The sequence below is a fragment of the Chaetodon trifascialis genome, chromosome 19, assembly GCF_039877785.1.
Source record: "Chaetodon trifascialis isolate fChaTrf1 chromosome 19, fChaTrf1.hap1, whole genome shotgun sequence".
In the NCBI taxonomy this organism is placed as follows: Eukaryota; Metazoa; Chordata; class Actinopteri; order Chaetodontiformes; family Chaetodontidae; genus Chaetodon; species Chaetodon trifascialis.
The window spans coordinates 8,886,447-8,906,697 of record NC_092074.1 but is presented as its reverse complement, the minus strand read 5'-3'; the positions used below and the strand labels follow the sequence as shown (position 1 = coordinate 8,906,697).

General features: G+C 43.6%; 1 protein-coding gene across 3 annotated transcripts in view; it reads left to right on the top strand.

Annotated features, from left to right (window-relative positions):
* The window catches only part of LOC139347433 (kelch-like protein 29), a 194,185-nt gene that overhangs the window by 170,390 nt on the left and 3,544 nt on the right, over window positions 1-20,251 (top strand). For all 3 annotated transcript variants that reach the window (XM_070987045.1, XM_070987043.1, XM_070987046.1), the window contains 2 exons: window positions 11,241-11,434; window positions 19,542-19,686. In XM_070987045.1, the coding sequence (XP_070843146.1) occupies window positions 11,241-11,434; window positions 19,542-19,686 (339 nt within the window). The remainder of the gene's footprint in view (window positions 1-11,240; window positions 11,435-19,541; window positions 19,687-20,251) is intronic.

Sequence of the window (20,251 nt, the reverse complement as noted above, 5' to 3'; positions counted from 1 at the left end):
GACACTGGAGGTGGGAGGGTTAGTTGTTATATATAGATTTGTCCTGTGTGTGTGTGTTTGTGTGTGTACGCCCAAGGTGAAGGTGTTCACATCAATACAAGATAAGTGCAGACACAGTGCTGTTTCCAGCTATTGTGCAGGTCGGTCTAGTGTGTGTGTGTGTGCATTCGTGTGTGTGCATGTGTGTAAACGTTTAATTTATTTCCAATGGATAAGGCAATCATTTATTAATGGGCCCCATTAAGAGCAGCCAATAGGAGCCAATCTTGCTGAAGACCCTCTTTTTCTTTCCAACATTTTCCTCACTCATTGTTTATTGATGAAAGTCTTAACATTTATTGTCATGTAGTTGATTTGCACTCAGCTTTCCCTCAAATCTGATTCTGCTTGAGTTATTTTTTTCTTCTGTTTGTCTGTTTCCTTGTTTTTTTCTTTTTTCAAATTCATATTCATTTATTCACTTACATGCATAGAGTATGTAGGCTTATGCATGCATACATGTATATTTGTGTTTGTACTGTATGACTGCATGCTCTCCCAGCTGTCCCTACGTGAATGATTTTCAGGTATTTTAGCTATGCTAGTGCAATGCCCCTGTGGATGGTCGGTCATCCTCAGCTGCAGCTGTCTTTATTTAGTGCTGATTAGCAAATGTTAGCATGCTATCACACCGAACCAAGTGGTTATGCATTTTTAACATCAATATGTTAGCATAGCCCAAAGCACCACTGTCTCTAAGCACAGCCTCACAGAGCTCTTAACGTGGCTGTCTTGTTTCAAACTTAGGATGCAGGAAACTTAATGAACCATTCTTAATGAAACCTTTTCATGTAGTGTCACTGTTTACATAGTAGCCAGAAGGGACCGGCACCATTTTTTTTTGCAACAGAGAACAGAAACACAGCAGAGTTCTTAGCTTCCTAAAAACACACACACACACACACACAAAAACCCATAACTTGGCCATCAAACGTCAAGCTTCAGCTGCAGCCAGCAATTTGGGTGTCAATTTTAATTTAACCTCCCCCTCCCACCGCCACTATAGCACCACCCCACAGTGCTGCCCTACATGGCTGCTATCAACACAGGGGCTTACATTGGTAATGAAGTGGGGTCTCAGTCTTCCATCTCCCGTCTAGTTTTGAAGAGCGTGGAGCAGTAATTGGTGTACGACCTACACCACCGGCAGCACTCATGTCCCCTGTCCTATGTGACATTCCCATCCAATTAAATCTGCGTCGACACACACAGAAACTGAAAGAGCACACACTCACTATTATCATGGCTCCCTGAGTTCTCTTCCTGATAGTCTTTCAAGGTGCCTTTTTAAGTTTACACAAGTGTTGTACGGCATATCTCCAGTTTATCTTCATACAGAATTTGTGTGGGTATACGGTACATACATGGACAGATGTGTGCCAACACACTGAGGAAGCAGACTCCTGCTCTGAATGAGTTCATTCAGAGGGATTATGGGCAAATCTGTGTGGCCGGTGGATGGATTGCTCTGTCTCACAAGGATTAGCTGAAGGTGACACTGAGGCGACAGGTCTGTGTCCATCTGTGTTTGTATATGTTGCCATAGTCTGGTGTGGTGTGTGCGTGCACACGTTTATGCATGGTGTCTGCACGTATGTCTGTGTTATTAGCCTGAAATGTGCTGTAATCCATCAGAGTTAATGAGTTGTGTGTGTGTTCTCCTGCAGTGATGGCAGTGGAGTGTGTTTTGTGTGTGTGCGTGTCTTTTGGCTAACCTTGACTTCAGTCTGTCAGATGAACACACTCCGAGGCCGTCCATACGGAGAGCAAGACTCCATCAGATCCCCAGATGTCATCACACACAGTCTGTCAGATGTGTGTCGCGCGAGCAAATAACAAGCAAAACGGCTCTGCCCTTGAAGGGAATGAGGGAGATTTGGGAGTTTGGGAATGTAGAAGTGTGTCAAAGGTTAAATCAGTGGCTCCCAACCTGAGGGTCACGACCCCTCAAGGGGCCCGAAGATAAATCTGACAGGTCACGGGATGATTAAGGGGATAATATTTAGGGGATTTTACCTCGTCATGCTGCTGTAAATCCTTCAAACGAAACAAACTTAAACACATGCTGTTCACAGCTCATGTCCACCATGGCCATGACATGTGATGAAGGGTCGCATGTCGACTTAGATGGTTTTTTTTGTGTGTTTTTTTTTTTTTAAGCGATCACAAACCAGAAACATGCAGAGACTCTTTGCAAGTTCAAATGTAACCTAATCATAACATCCTTTACAGACATACTTACTGTATGTGCGTACTTTAAGAAGACATTTGCACTTCACTTAATTAAATTGCGTCACACAAACAAGAGATTAGTTGTTTCTGGATGAACCCAGTAACTGCAAGGTGTAATTGCCGGGTAGCTGACTTAACTGCTAACCCTGACAAATCAAAAATACTGGTTAATAAAATGTAAACTGCAAAGATTTTAGATCACATTTTACAAAAAAGAGCATCTGGATTAACATCACCTACTTTAGTAAAGTAAAGGATCATTGCTACTAACTCTGAAACACATTGTATGTGTGGTTATATAGATTGTACATGTTATTTGTCACCCTTTTGGTCATTAGCTTGTGGTGTGCCTTGCTGTTAAAGTGATTTTTTGATTGGACAGTGCAACAGATGATCTACACATTATGTAATTCTTTACTAGCGAGCATGTCAGCAAAAAGATGCGCTTCCCATAGGATGCAAACACCGAAACATTTACATTTCTGAGCAGCACTGAGCCCTGCCTGTACAAGGCAGGAATCAGTAGAATTCACCGTAAGACATTGATTAGCAACCCCAGGAGAGAGAGCGCAGGTACAAACAGCTGTCACATGCAGAGCAAATCAACACGGGGAACAGAGGTGCATACAAAGGAGTTCAAATTAGTTGTCACAAAGCTGCTGCTTTTGTTTTCATCCCTCACAATTTACGTAAAGCTGTTGTTTGTGAAATAGAGCGTGGCAAAAGGTGAGTTTGCGCGTGTAACTCCTGCCACATTTGACAACCTCTGCTTGTCCAAAAAACATCAGCACGGCACTCAGGCTGCATATTAAATTAAACATACAGATCATAAAAGGATCTTCTCCATAATCGCTGTTAACTTAGACCCACTGTATACCTCTTTACCGCTACATTCATGCACTAAACACTTCAACCAAGGCCATATTTAGAAGCATACATGTCTCGTAGCAACCACGAGGCACAACATTGCATTATAGAATCTTACTATTAAAAAAATAAAAAGCTAATAGCGATATTCCTTGATTTCTGGGCCCATTGTGGCGCTCAGCCGTGTGTTTTATTTTCAAGGATAAGTGGCCAAACATAGATGGCATCAGACTCTGAGAGGTAATTCCAATGCAACTGCAATGGAGTTTGAGCACAGGACACAGTACAGTAATTGTTTAAACAAGGTTTTGGTTTCAGTCCTTCAGAAAGAAAGTAACATTAGATAAACTTTTATTTAATTTATTAAAAAGAGAAGGACAAAGGACTATTATCTTGTCGGATTTTTCAATCGCAAGGGATCAAAACGCATGCAGTGTGTTCACTTTTATGTCCACACACCCACTGTGGATGGATGTGTGTCTACGTGTGTCCAAGTGCAATATCTAACAGTGTGCAAGTCTGAGAAAAATGGTGACGCCGGTGGTTTGGAGACATGTGTATGTGCGAGTGTTGGTGCCCAGCAGACAGCAGGGTGAGAGTGGAGGTGTGGGTAAGGGCCTCACAGTTTCTGTGATGTGCTCTGACACACATATGGCAGCTGACACAACACAGATAGACTCTCAGTCTGTCCTCTCGCGCCCACTCTCAGCCCTCCTACGCCTCCTCCTCTCCAAAATGGATGTTCTCTCTCCTGTTCGCCTTCATGCTCTTCTATCTCCTGCCCGACTTGATAGACATTCAAATTAATGCAAAAAAAAAAAAAAAAAAAACGGTCGCCACTCTCCTCTCCTGTCCTGGTTTTCATTTCCTCATCTTTACCCCTTCTCTTCCTTCCTTCGCCTATGTCTTTCTGTCGTCCCGGTTCACACACCGATCTTGCTCAGGTGCGAGTAAAGCATTTTGGATGAGATTGTAGCAAATATGCAAAGGAGCAGGATGTCACAGTTGAGTGATTTCAAATGAACATCCACACTATCAGCAGCTTTCTTTGTCAAAACAGCCGGCATGCACCACACACGTGCAGCTAAATTTGCTTTGAAATGAAAGTTCAGCAGACTCATCTAACTCTATTTTTCCCCCCTCATCGGCAATCTATAGAGTGGTTTTTATCATGCTGTTGAGATTTCCCCCACCTCGCTGCTAATGAACATTAAACATGGGAAATGTTAATGTAAGCAAATGAAGCCTATATGTGTGCAAATTGTTTTGATTGGCCTCCAGGCCGAAGCTGATTCACACAGTAGTCCTGGTTTCCTCAAGCCAAATCACGACCTCTCACTTCATTACTTCTGACAGGAAACAGAGGGCGATGCAGGATTGATGCACTCACATACACATGCACTCCCTCTCTTCTTGTACCTCTTCCAACGGCTTTATAGAAAACAAATTTTGTCGAACATAGGGCAGCATGCAAATGTCTTATATATTAAGGTCCTCTGCTTTAATGACACTCGACACCAGATGGGGGAGCTTGCAAACTTGGGGGTTGACTGTAGAATAAAATAAGACAGTCGATGGTTTGAAAAGAGAAACTCAGTGTGAACTAACCTCAGTGTGGACCAGACTAGTCTAGAGAGCAGCACTGTGGGGTACAGCGGTGTGCAGAGCTCAATGCTAAACGTCCAACCAGCTGACAACTGTGAGCATGACTAACATGCAGTCAGTGCAGTGAACAGATCTGGGTGAAAATTTCAGCTATGATCAAAACCAAAAGTGACTCTTTGATTTGGTTGCAAACGGACCCTTTTTTCCTTTCGCAAATTTCAAGCAAATTTCCCCACACGACTGAAGCAGCATTAGTTTTTCCATGCTGAAGTGTGCGCGTGCATCTTGAAGGGTGCATGTGGCCAGCAGGAAAAGAATGCAAGATAGACAGAGAGATAGTGTTCACGTGAGTGAGTTACATAGCTGGGTGAGATAGATTGCAGGGATTAATGTGAATTTGTAACTTAAGGGCATGACTTCCTGCTCGATAGAATCTAGAGCATCAGCTCCTTACTGCAGGCGATTAATGCATTTCTTTCTTTTTTAGACCAACTTCAATTGCATTCCGGTGCACGCACTCAGTTTCTAAAGGTTACAGTGCTGTTGGTGCGGGCATGTGTGGTGAAAGCGCGGTTAACAACTTGAATGAATGCAGCTTTTGTCAGTGTGTCTTTCCCATTTGTCCGTCATCTTCTACTACAAGGTGTCTGGCTTTTCAAAGATAGTGTTATTAGCTATTGTTAAGCATTCAGTGTTTGCATGCCATTCCAGTTTGGCTGTAAATGCAGCATAATGCACTCTTCTTCCTCTTAATGGATCTTTTTGTCAGCGCTGAGGTGTATAGAGCCCAAGTGGTTTTTGTTAGCTGAGCAAGGCAGTTTTTTTTTTTTTTTTCATTCCTCCCTGTAACTCCCCTCTCTTTTCTCACTCCATGCTGTAGTTTGTATCTCAGGGGAACTGGATGCGTGCAGACTGGCAACCCATCTGGTATACTTTATCGCATGTGTGTGTTTGTATGTGAAAGAGGGAGTCAGAGAGGTATGGAGTAAAGCGTGATTCATCATCCACGCTCCCCTGCAGGTAACCATATTAGTGAATTGATCGTGTTGCTGCAGGCGTCCTCTATGTGATTGGTAAGAGAGAGACACAGATGGCTCCTCTATGTATTGTGTAGGAGGGTATGTGGTCAGCTTCATGAGACAGGCATCTTGACTTCCTCTATCACATTACGCATCACATGTATTATATCACACTTACTGATTCATGCTTTTCATATGCATTCCTCTTCTCCATAGCATCTCGGTGCTGCTCCATCACGGGCCACTCCAGAAACACAGAAAAATAACGCACACACAAAGACGTGTAATGCCACAGAGGAAGTCCAACGGAAGGCTGCAGAGCAGCCGACACTGAACTGTTCATTTTATGGTCTTTGACTGAGATGCACGTGGTTAATGTTACAAAGTGAGGCCCCCGAGGGGCAATATCTGCTCATGCACCACATTTTCGCTGCTCGTCTGCAATGACATCGTAACTAAGTGACACAGTCTCAGCTGGCGAGTGCCACGTCCAGACACATGTTTTTTTAAAGAGGGCAGAACAGGATTTTAGATCAACAGTGCAGTGTATCACCATGCAACATAAAAACAATCTCAAAGAGGAAAAATGTGAAATAATCTATTGTGAAATAAAGATTTGATTGAGATAAAGAGGTGGCTCATCTGATCTCCTCCAACAGATCATTCCATAGTCAAGGAGCCATGATTGCAGGGCTTCTCATATGGAACTAGCAGGTTGGACGTATAGTCAATAAATATGTAGTTTACAGTATGTGTGAATATGCCGTACAGATAATGCACAGTCCACCCTTGTGTGTGCGTGTGTGTGTGCATGTGTGTGTGTGTGTGTGTGTGTGTGTGTGTATGTGTGTGTGTGTGTGTGTATATATATATATATATATATATATATATATATATATATATATATATATATATATATATATATATATATATATATATATATATATATATATATATATATATATATATATATATATATATATATATATATATATATATATATATATATCCTCTCCCCAGATTGTGGGTTGCAGACTGGCATATTAAGGTTGGATCTAATTCTTCATGTGCATTAGACAGAGCAAGCAAGCAGGTGGGGGGATGGCGAACCTGTCTGCTGTCAACACAAACAAACATGCCAGGTGTGACTGCGCATTTCCACGGCAACTCTCCAGTTTCACCTGTTCTCGAACATTACGGTTCTTATCCAGACGGGTCAGTGGAGAACGAAGGCCAGAGAGATGTTAGCTGCAACTATTTTACCAACAGCATCACGCTGCGTGGGTCGCCGTTACACCTGGCTGACATCGAATTAGAATCCTGATTTGCTGACACGCCAGTCGCAGTGCGTGCTGCGAGCATTAACATCTTTATCCAGATTACATATTCAGAAGCAAATCTAGCTGAAAGTCTGCCCTCTTTCTTACATTCACAGTCTCTATCTATCTTTCTTTCCCTCTTTCTCTCCCCTTGTAAAAAAAGCACAATCCTACTTTATTTGTTCTGTTGTAACCCTGCAGCCGCATTTTAGAGACAATTTTCCCTGCATGATGAAACAAGCCCTGTCAGGAGCTACAGCCGATTACATGGCTTCATGCGGTGATCAGTCTTTGTGTATAAACACTTTTTTTTTTAAAAAGCAATCAATGCAGCACAACGTGCTGATGGATAAACTCCTACAGTGTATTAGTGACAGTGAAAAAGCTCTGTCTGCTTTTCTGGAGAGATATAGTCTTTGTTTATGTAAGAAGTGCCTTTTTTTCTCCGTCTCCATCCATCCTCCGTCTCCTCAGCCTTGGAGATATAATCAACACCCACTCTTGAGTCTTTTTTAGTGTCAGTCCTAATGTCACGGCTCATATTAAAGTCTTGATAGTGACTCACACATGTAATGAATTCAATCAGGTTTGTGACCTCTGCAGAGATTTAAGACGCTGAGTCTCTTTTGACCTGCACATATCTCTGTCAGAACTCTTACCCTACTGACTGCATGATAGCATGCCCTGTTTAAATTAATGGCCCTTAAAGCCTTTATTCTTGAGCTGCTTATTACCCGAAGAAATGGGGTCACACAGTAAAGAATGATACAAAGAATGATGCTGTCACATTTCTGTATTTGTGTTCTGTCTGTGCTTTTCTCTCTGTTTTGAGGTGGACTGAGTTGCAAAAAGTTGATGTCAGGCATTTCCACCCACCTTTCAAAGCTTTTTTAACCACTCTTGAGCAACAGGAACAACCTGTTGTTACGTTCCCAGAGAAAGTCCAGGAGATGAGAGCAGTAAGGAAAGTAAGAAAGATGTCAGGAAAAGTATAAGCTCAGATTGAGAATTTACTATCAAACAGAAAGCACACAGTCTAAACTGCCATCTGCAGAATAAGCTGCCATCTGGCCCTGTCTTAAATGTCCAGGCTCTGATGTATGATGGAAAGCACCTGGGTGAGGGCGGCACCTGGAGAGGCACACACAGGAAAGAAGCAGAAAAAAAACACACAGCTCCACACCTGAAAATACGACGCTGACACCTTAGGAAGTTGTTGTGGCAAATGTGTAAGCAAATATTTGCCTATTTGCACATCCAGCAGACACGGAGCAACATTAGCAAATATTTGGAGTCATGTTTCTGGCCACCTGATGAATGTAAGTCCAATGCTCACTCGAGTTTTAGCTCTGTTTTTGGTCTCGACAAACTCTTGAGGGAAATATCTGGCTCTTTATGTGCCAAATGCTCCACTATGTTCACCAGCCAGTTTCCACGTCCTGGACAAATGGGAGAAATTCCGGTCAAATGTTACCTGTGCTTAGGGACTCTATTATCCCATGTTTTTGTGTATTGGTGAGAATGAGGGACAGCAGTTTTTTTGAAAACGGTCCAGTAGTGAGCGAGAGTGCTGGCAGCCACGAAGCAGGCTGCAGTGTAATCCCTCCAGGCGTTTGCACACCTTTAGTGCACATTCACTAAAAGTGTTTTTGCCACTGACAGACTCAGATTGTTAGTCTGAGTGTCTGATAACATCATGGAAATGATCCCTACAGATTAAGATGCTTTCTGTTTAACCAGAAGCAGCCTTTATATCGTCAAAGCCAGACTCCATTCATAGAAACGGTAATTTTATTATTGTAAAGTACTTCATTAAAAATCCACAGAAAAAACATAAAACTTGCAACAGCGTGTAGAGCCAAGATATTTTAACTCAGGAATGATTTTCACCTGATATTATGAGAGAGATATTTAAATATGTCTGGCTTCAATAGATCTTCTTGGTTAAAAAAAAGAACAATAATTACCGGATAGCCAAACCCTGCAGCTGGTCACTAACTTAGTCTGCTGTTTGATGCTGAGGAGGTAGTGCACACTCAGTTTATAATTTTTCACTAAAAGCAGCAGCAGTGAGAGTGAAGCAAAGCAAAGTGTGGGTGGCAGGCCGAGAAATCAAAATAATGAGCTAAAAAATGCTAAAAAGCTCCACAGAGCTGAGGGCAACTGCAGAGTCAGGTAATAATTCTCTGCGGGTTCTTTTACACCACGTGTTGTTGATATATTGTAAATATCAAATTATTAAGTCGTGCAGCTTTGACGTTTTGGCTTAATTGGTCACAGATGTGTGAAGTTCGAGAGAAAAACTTTAGATTTGAAAGCAAATTAAGGATCTGAGTAGTGTAATAATGGCCAGAAAAACGGCAAGAGATTACATCTCTCTTATATTCTAACTAACTGTAAAGATGCAGTATTTGTTAAAGTTGTTATCTTTTCTCATCAGGACCAGCTGTTTGCAGTAGCCCTCTTGGCCTGTTGTCTATCCAGTAATCAGCTTCACTCAGCAGTGTCTGATCCTCAAATTTATGAACCTCCCCCGATGTGGTCCAATGGGTAATTACATCTGCCAGAGAATGAGACACGTGTTAGTCCTTCTTTCTCAGCAGGGCTCCCTTACTCAACCTGATGCTGCTGCTGCTGCTGGTGTGTGTGTGTGTGTGTGTGTGTGTGTGTGTGTGTGTGTGTGTCTAAACAGTGCTAATTGGCACTCTGAGTGTTTCAAGTCCACCTATCCTAGAGTGTCTTCCATGTCACCACTTTCTCAGCCTGCCAGTCGAATTAAACCCATCCCCTTGGAAGTTGATGCCAAGACCATTATCAGACCCCCGAAGGGAAAATTCCCAAAGGCTAATTCCTCCGTCTCCTCTCGCACTTCATCTAACAGTCTTCTCACAGGAAGGCGGATGTGACCAGCATCCAGGTGTCATTTAAATTCAGCCGCTGCAGCAGTAAAGCATCCATAGACTGAACACCTGTCTGTCTTTGATGGGTGCATCGGATGAGAACGTATGAAAAGTAAAGGATGTAGACATCTGTGTGCTCTCTAAACTTAAACAAAAGGCCTAATGAAGGTCATTGACCCCACCCTCTTCTCTAAGTGGGAGCCGACTAATGTGAGTAAGTCAGTAAAACATTGCTCAGATGTTTGATGTGTAAGGTTTGCTGTCCTGTGGGACGGTGGCTTCAGTTTTTCATGCAAAGGTGTTTTTCTTTCAGAACAAAGAGACAGCCTTGATCAAGAGGGCCTGCTTTAGTCTGAATAGATGTGTGTTTTAATCACAGATCCTGGATCTGTTTGTGGCTCTTTAATGAGGCCTGCTCCAGCTGGAAAGCTGTCGGCGCTTCCCCTTTGATCAGTGGCCCATGGACACAGGATTACGCTGCTAACACACCACGCTAATGGAGCCGCGGGACAAAAAAAACACACGTCCAAACACGCACACACACAGCAGGCGCAGCAAACACAAATGCAAATTTAAGGAATATACATAGAAACCAACACTCAACCTCTGACAAGGGCACAATCCCATAAGCCAGTGTCTTGTTCGCATGCCGCCCATTGTGTCAGGCCCTTTCATCTGCCTGCGTCTGTTTATGCCGGTTTGGGTCGGCTGAGTTTTAGGCTCGGCGTTGAAGTCTCTGCCAAAGAGGGCTCAGTGAGAAAGGTCCAAAGCTCCGCGCTGACACACAGCCCAACTCTAGAGACTAATGGCTTGTAGCTCCCAACATATGTTGCTTTGTGTAATTGCTTTAATTGCTGTCATTGTACATAATGGTTGGTCTTTTTCATCTTCCCTGGTGGTGTAGGCATTCTCCTAATTATATCTGTCAGCCCTGCAGCCAAAATGAGCATTTCACAGTCAATTCAGAGCAGTGGGAACTTTCAGAATCAGAGATTTGCTGTGTACTGTTGGTGTGTGCGTGTGCATGTGTAAATGACTGACTGCAAACTGTTAGAGTACTTTATGAATCGTTAGAGATTTCATAAGTAATTTAGAGACTGGTGGATCTGTTTAATGGAAGTGTTGTCATGACCTTACGTTTGACCTGCGCCTCCTCTTTTATCTTTACGGTTGAATTACTATAATGGTGCACAAAAACTAAAAACACCTAAAAAAAAAAAAAAAAAAAAAAAGAATAAATCTTTTTCTTAAATTTCCAGGTACGACACTATCACCAACCAGTGGGAGACGGTTTCTCCTCTTCCCAAGCCGGTCCATTCAGCGGCAGCTACAGTGTGCGGAGGGAAGGTCTACGTTTTCGGAGGCGTGAACGAGGCCGGACGCTCGGCGGGTGTCCTCCAGTCCTATGTACCGCAGAGCAACACCTGGAGCTTCATTGAATCGCCCATGATAGGTAAGACAGGCGACAGCACCTGCAGTCTTTGTCACAGGTGCGGTTTCACGAGCGCATTCAACACGGTGTAAGCTTCAACGCGGTGTAGAGATGTTACGTCCTCAGGGGATGGGTTGCCATTGTTCATCACCTTTTGTATCATGACAGAGATGCTGTTTCCTTTTTAAACCAGCGTGTACCAGGTTGCGGCTCGATATTCCCAAGTGTATGGTTTCTCTTAGCTCATTATGCCTTCTTATTTCCCATTTGAAAGAGAATTACCAGCTCTTCAACTAAATTGTTCTACTTCAAGACATGAATATTAATGTTTGCTTTTCATTAGCATTGTAACAGCAAAACTGGAAAAGGCATATATTGCGACATTACCGTAACCATTTATATGCATGCAGCCTTTCAATCTGTGGCCATTGACATCTCGCTATCTCGTTAGAGAGGACTTCCATTATGGTTGCCCGGTTGCCTGGCAACAGTGTTCTTGCAACTCTGCCCACTTGAACACCTTCCATATCATGTGCTTGACTTCTGCTTTCCAAACCGTAAACTCCTGATTGCCATTTGGAGGCCAAATATCATCGTACTATATACAGCTGTGTGAGGCTGAATGCTTTGTGGGTGCTTCGGGTTCCCTTTGCGTCTCATGAACAGGAAGTCCCTTCTTCAATGTACAACCCTGATTGCGAAAAAGTTGGGTGCTCAGGCGAAGATGAGAGCCAGCGTTTTAATTCGGGTGTTCCATAGTTCTTCTTAGTTAGACAACCTAAACTTTTAAATGTAAATGGGAGGAGGCTTTCTACAAATCCTCAATATTACTTCAGTGAAAATGTTGACCCACACCCATGGCAACAAAGAAATCCAGTTGTCAGTGTATAAGCTTTTCTGTGCCTGTTGTTTTCTCCTTATCATTATTATCATCCTACTCAGTATTTTCCATCGTCCCTTGCTCTTCCTATGTTATTGCTCAATCGTTGTAATGAGCAGACCACGGCTGAAATGATAGGTGGATCCAACCATAGCTTCTGACATGTTATTGGCCAACCTCTGTAGTTATTCAACGCACAAACCTGCAGCCACATTCCGGCCGGAGCCACCAGGGACCTGTGAAGGACGCATCAACAGAAGAAACACTCTAACCAAGCTGCCATAACTCCAAGGTAGCAGGAAAAACACAGTGTACAGCTCTGCATGATTCAAAACACTGACAGCTGTGTTCCCGGTGCAGAGATCTTATCCACAGGCAGGCTTCCTCACAAAAATACAGCCTTGAAAGGTGGAGCACAGGGATGATTGCTATTGATTTGAATCCGGCAAGTCTTCTTCGTTTTACATTTACGTCTGGACAAGGCTATTAGACACACAGCAGGAAAAAGAGAGTTTGATATTTTGATAAATGAACTTATTAGCTTTCTTGTGAAGAGGTGAATGAGAAGACTGACATCGGGTAAATAAAATGCTACTGCAGCCAACGGCCAGTTAGCTTAGCTTAGCATAAACACAGAAGGGACTAAAGTGCGCTAAATGATAGTTGTGTCTTGTCTGGTTAATCTAAATTGTCATTTTTACACTTCAGCTTTTATAGTGATTAAACAAAGAGCTATAATGTGTTACTTGGTGAGCTTTAGAGATGCTGATGGGCCTTTTGTTGCCTTGTTAGTTTGCTTTAGTTGCCTGGCTGTTTCCCATTTCAGCTTTTTGTGCTAAGCTAAGCTAACCAGGCTGCTAGCTGTAGTAGCCTTTTATGTAATAGCCAGATATGACAGTGGTATTAATCTTCTTCTTTAGCTCTTGGCCAGAAAGCAAATATATAAATAAAAATAAATATTTCAAAGCAAATAAATACACAAATATCTATGTCTGTACTCATTTCAATACATTTTCCACACCATTAAAGATTTCATAAATTCTATATTTGTCGCAGGATGAACCCCATTTAAGATGTTGGCACATGATTGATTCTCAAGGCAGAAAGCTGTCCAAATGCTGCTTTTCAACCAGAGACAATTATTATCTCAAATGGTGGCATACTGTTGCTCAAGGCAACACTCGGAGCAGCGGGCACCAGACACAAACGCAGGGTCAAAAATTTTAATTCAAATGTTGCCTGACAAGAAGTTGTTCTTGTGTCTTTAAAGCGCCAGCGCGCAGGCACTTCCCTCAGCACCGTCGCCCAGAAACTTGCTCTCTGTTATTAGTGCCGTTTTCAGAGCAAGACTACTGTGAGGAAAATTATGATTATGTAACGCGGGTGTTTTGGGCGAGAGCTGAATGGTATTAAAGGGCTGGCAGAGCAGCTGGCAGAGGAGGAATGAGAGAAAAGTCTGGTGAGAAACACGCACAGAGAGAGAGAGAGAGAGAGAGAGAGCAAGAGAGAGAGAGAGCACACAACAGACACACACAACCTCTTCTTACCTCATATCAACTATACATCCCCCGGGGGCACAGGTACACAGTGCATGAATTATGTAACGAGCCAGGAGGTTACTCCGTGTGTGTGTGTGTGTGTGTGTGTGTGTGTGTGTGTGTGTGTGTGTGTGTGTGTGTGTGTGTGTGTGTGTGTGTGTGTGTGTGTGTGTGTGTGCATACTTGGTGTTTGTCTTTTTATGTTTGTGTGTGTGCCTGTTAAGGACAGACGCAGACAGACAGACCGTCATCTGTCAGGGTGTAGATGAGCCTGCGTCTGACAGCCAACGAGCCAAGAGATAATGGACGGGTTTAGTGCTTCCTGTGAAATTGGGCCGGCGATGATTTTAGTGAGCCGGTGGGGAGCGTCTCTCGATCAACCCTCTGCCTCCCTCCATCGCTCTCGCTCTCTAATCTCTGTTCATGTCTCTCTCTCTCTCACCCCCCTCTCTCTGTCTCACTGTCTCCCCCGCCGAACACCTCCCCCCTCGCCTCTCGCAGTCTCTCAGCACTGTCTTATCGACTGACACAAATACAGCTGTGTGCGTTTGCCGTCAGAGTGTGTGCACGCGTGTGTGTGTGGGTTGTGTGTTTTCCCTCTGCATGGACCGTCTCCCGCCTGAACTGCAAATGGGTTTCACAAACACTTATCAGGACTGACTTCCTATCTCTTGCAGAGTGAAAAATAATATTACTCGTCCCAAAAATAGTCCCTTCAACAAGTCTATTGAGATGCACAACGTCTCTGCAGCTTCATCTATATCTTCCTTTGTCTTCATTCTATCTGTCTCCAGAGCAGCGTATGTACTGACACACAGGAGCATAATTGAGCCCCCTCACATGCAGTAAACTATTTCTAAAAACCTCATCGCTCTCCTTAAAAGGTCAGCTCACCCAAGAAACAGTGATGCCAGTGTTTTGAGATTTCTCTGTGTTCAGCCTCACTGTTCACACTGCATCTTCGTGTGGCAAGAGTAGCTCTTAAGTGAGCCAGGCAGTCTTCTTGTCATCATCTTCCTGAACACAGCAGATGGCAATCTTAAATAAGAAATAGTGGTCCTTGCTTATGTAACTCATTTGATTAAAATTGCATCCTGAACTCCTAAACTAAAAAAAAAATAGACCTCTTGTTACTGGTTTTTGCTTTTTGGCCATTCTAGCAGCATGACCTGAGGGACAGAAATGTGTGTCTGTCCGCCACTTTTGTCCAAACACATCTCAGCACCTACTAGACAGATTACCATAACACTTTCCCCTCAGGAGGAACTGTACTAAGTCTGATGATCCCTGACTTTCCATCCAGTGCCATCATCAGGCCAACATTTCAGCTTGTCCAGTACTTTGATTTATGATTAAATACCTGCAAAACTAATGACATTCCCATCATGCTAACAGGCTAAATTGAGAAAGACATTGCTGTACAGTACCATGTCAACATTGACCATGTTAGCATTAGCATTTAGCTCAAAAAGAGGTTTTCACGGTCTTTAAGACCCAAAACCAAACCTATCTGCATGGTTAAATGCCCCTAGAAGTAACTGAGAAAATATGCCTAATTTGGGTAAAGTGACCCTTTAAAAGCGCATTTAAAAAGTTATGCTCACACGCGTACACGTGACGACTGGTCGACTCCAGGAGCTCCAGAAAACGCTGCGCCTGGACAGCTCTATCGGGAAATTGACAGCAAAGCAATGACTCACGCAAAATGATGTATCGGCTGAACGGCCACAGCCCTCCGTCTGTTCTCCATCTGACTGAATTAAAGGACATCAACCTCTTTCCTCCCTCTGCTGTTTTGGTCCGCCGTTTCAAAGGCCGCTCTTTTTCTCCACCACATAAAAGGATATTGTGTGAAAAAGAAAAAGTTTTTGCTGCTCCACTTACCTTGTTGTAATCTTACCTAAGCTCCTGGCAGCGAGAACTGAAGCTCCTTTGTCCTATTTCCTCCTGCTCTCTGGTGGGATGAAGGAAGCTGGAGAGGATACCCAGCATGTCCTCCTCCATCTTTTACCAGGAGGAGAACATCTTGTTTATTCCTTGTTTATGTTCCTCCTCCGCCGGCGACTGACCGCACATTTCCATGTCGCTGTAACGCCGCGGCTTTGCTGTGACGACTGTTGTTCGGGAGTCTTTATCAGAGAGCAGTCTTATCTAGAGCTATACAGTATACAGTATTGGTGTAATGTGTGTGTGAGTGTGAGTGTGTGTGTGTGTGTGTGTGTGTGTGTGTGTGTGTGTGTGTGTGTGTGTGTGTGTGTGTGTGTGTGTGTTTTATCGCTACGGTACTGATCTGGTTTCACAGAATCAGATATCTGCTGTGTTGATGCAGGAATCAGATAGGAAAGGATGTGAGGGAACAACAAGGTGTTTGTTTAGGCAGCAGCCACACATTTCATCATAGCCGTGTGTTTGTCTAAGGGTGTGTTTGTGTGTGTGCGCCTTCTCGCTCGCTTCCTGTCCTTGACCTCAGCCCGAGGGGTCCCTGACTCGGTGACTAAGCTGTTTTATCAGAGTGTGAGATCCCACGTCAGCCCGTGTTGCCCCGCAGGCGCAGCTGTACTTCCATCTCCGCTGCCCTGTTAAAACCTTGTTTTGCTGTCTGTTTTTTTCTCCTCTTCATATTATTCATTTTTGATGTACAATGTGGTCATCTGTGGATTCTTGGCTGATTTTTCTGACCTCAGAGCTGCGAAAACCAGACAAAACCCTTTGTGAGGTTTCAAGAATAGCAAGGTTCGCCTCAGAAGTAGAAAGTTGTCAGCTGACGCGGACGATGCTTGTGCACTCTTTACTGCATCCGGCTCTGTGTTGTTTAAGCAGAGGACTTGTTTTCCGTGTCGAAGGTCAGGGGATAAGAGCAAAAGCAAAAGCGGTGGAGAGATGTTGAACCCTGACAGCAGTCCTTTGAGGCTTGCCAAATGAGGATGTGATATACCTGCCTGGTACTTCTCCGAGCACTCAAACTGGCTGCTTACTGCGGGTCCACGAGGGAAAGAGGCAGGAAGCAACGGTGAGAGTTTCTGTGGGGGAAAAAGAGAGAAAGGTTTTCCCTTTGAGAGCATCCTGTTATTATTCTGCCTCAGGTGCCGAGCAGAGAGAAACGAGTGTTCTGTGTTTATGGGACCTAACACAAAACATCATGTACACACACGCGTCTGCTGGCACGCACGCACACACGCTCGCGGAGACTGGCAGCGGCATATCAATGAGATGAGGAAGGTAAAGGAAGAGAATAAACACGTCAAGCAGAATGTGAGGAGGACCAATCAGTGGCAACTTGTTTCTCAAGGGTAGAAAATGAAGCTGACGCCTCAGATGGTTGCAGAGGAAGTTCAGATTGGATTTCAGTATTTGTAAATGGCTGTATTGTGATCGCAGAACATGTGGAACAATTGCATGAAGTTATTTAGAGGCTATAGTGAATTTTTTTTTTTTTTTAAAAAGTCCTTGCCAGTTGGTCAGTCAGTCCACCAGTCCGGTCTGTGCTTAAATGCTCAGCATGAAATTCTGTGCATGCCTTCATGCTCCGTTCATGATTCATGAGGATGAATCGGGAATAATAGTGATCACCTTGACACCACCATCAGGTCAAATCTTTCTAATTGTATATTTTTATACGACTAAATATCTCCAAAACTAATCACATTCCCATCAGCCTTGGCTGTACTGTGTGTGTAGTGTTAATTAGCAAATGTTAGCATGCTAACACACTACAGTAAGATGGTGAACATGGTCACATGGAACCTTAAAGCTGCCTGACATTAGCATGTTAGCATGCTGGAGTTAGCATGCAGTTCAAAGCGTTGCTGTGAGTAAGAGCAGCGTCACAAAGCTGCTAGCGCAGCCATTTGCCACATATAAACTGGCATTTTTAAAAGAGGAGTGTGGTGTGAGACTGTGCACCCCCCTGCATACTTACACACACAGAGCTGTATAGAGCCAGCTGAGGGTGATATGACCGGAAGATAAAATATGAGGTGGGAGATGTAACCTGAGGGTGAAACAGTGTTTGTTACTTTCCAGATTTTCTTCCTATGTTTGCAGTACACACAGATCTCTGTAAAATGCCAATCAAATGCACATTCATAAACTTTAAATGACCTGAGTAGTAAATTTTACCATTTAGGTGTGAGCCTCCTGTTAACGATCCTTTCATTTTACCCTGAATCTTGAGGCTCTCGCTTCAGTATGAGCTCTGTGAATGAATCGTTGATCATCCGTCTGTTTAACGATGATTGAGATACCGCTGCAGTGACGGTTCGCGGATACATGTGATGAATTAGTGGCACGGGCGCTCAAACAGCTGTATGTAATGATAGCTGCTGTGGCGCCGTTGGAGGACCGCACTGGTGCGACACAATCGGCGAAACTCTACTTCTTTGTTGCTCTTCCCTCTGACAGGTCTCGTGAGTGTTGGACCTGGCACAGGCATTGACATGCAGATGGATGTTTAAGTGCGTTTTTACATCCATTCCAAGGATATGGATAAATGAGGCTTGAGCATGTGCGCCCAGTTCCACAGTGATTGAGATTCATAAAACAGACTCAGGCGTACATGCGGCTTTTTAAATCTGAGGAAAACAACACGTGTGCATTTTTCTGTCTTTGTGTGTACACACAGCTTTGTGCATCTGGCCCCCTCGTCTCGCTGTTACAGAACATTATGAGTGGAAGCGAACAAGCTGAAAACATAATGCGGTGCAGCTCATTCAGGGTGTCACTCTGAGGGGCAGCTGAAGCGCCTCTCGCCTCCAGAGCTGACCTGTTAATTAAACATGTCGGGTTGCTCCCCGCCGCTGAGGGGAGAGGCAGAGAGAGGTGGCTCTGCTACACGAGAGAAGCTTTTAGGGCTTCCGCTGCCATTATTAAGGCGTCAGACGTAACTCCTCCTGTTGCCCGTCTCCAATGAGGGATGTCCATCCATTGTGGCGGAAAACAGCGAGGACGGCGGCTCACGGCCAAGTGTCTGCGCATTATTCATGCTGCTTGTAAATTGGCCAGCTGCAGTCTGCTCAAGAGAAATTGCTCCGAGTTTGAAATACACTTCCTCTTCCCACACAGCGGGGCTGCTGCCTGCAAGCTGCAGGTTTCCAATGGCATCGTTCCGCACAAACCACTGTTTCATTTTGTTTCCCATCATCTATAATTCTACAGTGGTGCTGCTCCAATGCGTCTGTTTTCCTCATGTGCTATATACTGTATCAGATTGAATTATGGAGTATGCAGTATCCCACCTGTTCACTCATGTATTTCCAATACATGTGCACAGTGTTTTTTTCTTTCCTTTTTTCCCTCTGTGAATCTATGGATGTGCCAGAGGGCGTAATGCAATTGTGAATTATTGGGACTTAGGTAACTCTTTTATATCGCTGCCAAGCCCAAACATATTTTTGAGCAGAACCCAATAAAGCCACAAGGATTTATGAACTCTGCCTTTTCACTGGTTTGCCATTCATTCTGTTATTTTTTTTTTCCAAAGCAATCTTGAGAATGGCATATCTGTAAAGTGATAAGGAGAATGTTGATGATGATTTTTGCATGCGGCCTGCGGACGGCGGGGGGGGAATAACAAATTGATGCCATTATACTGAATGGAAATTTCTGCTGTGTGTGAGAGTGACATTCAAACAATTGCTCTGTGTTTTCTTTAACTAAATCTCTCCTCTTCTTCCCTCTCTCTCCCTCTCTCTTCTTCCTTTCATATCTTTAGATAACAAATATGCCCCTGCAGTGAGTCTAAACGGTTTTATATTCATCCTGGGTGGAGCCTACGCCCGAGCCACCACTATCTATGACCCAGACAAAGGCAACATCAAGGCTGGTCCCAACATGAATCACTCTCGGCAGTTCTGCAGGTAAGAGATTATTAAAGTCCCCTGTGTGGAATTTAAAGATTTTTCAACATCTCAACTTGCAGGTCTGTTTTGTGTGAAGCTTAAAAACCACATTATACGAGACTGGAAAAAAAAATGTAAAACTCAATCTTATTAGTAATCTGTCAGTCTTTGTGTTAGAAGACAGGTAAACGGCTGCACGGGGAAAATGTATTCAGGCCAGTTAATTAAAACTCGAACAAAGCCAGTTGTGGGCTGACAATGTTTCCAACACGATGCTCTGAGGTTGTGAAACGTCTCTCTTGGTAGAAAAATTGCTTTCTAATTCACGGGCTTGATTTTTAAAATTGCTTCATCAGTAATGCCGCTGTCTGTCATGCTGAGAGAAACAAAAGAAATCCATTTGAAAAACAGAGACTGCTTGATTTAATCAACTTTCTTTCAAAGCATTTAATCGCTCCATTTTATCCCGAGATAATACTGTGACATATGAGTCATTGGGCTTTTTTTGTGTTTCTTTGCACATAGTTTGGTGAGTGTGACATCGTACAAAAAAAACACACAAGAAATAGCAGTCCACACCTGT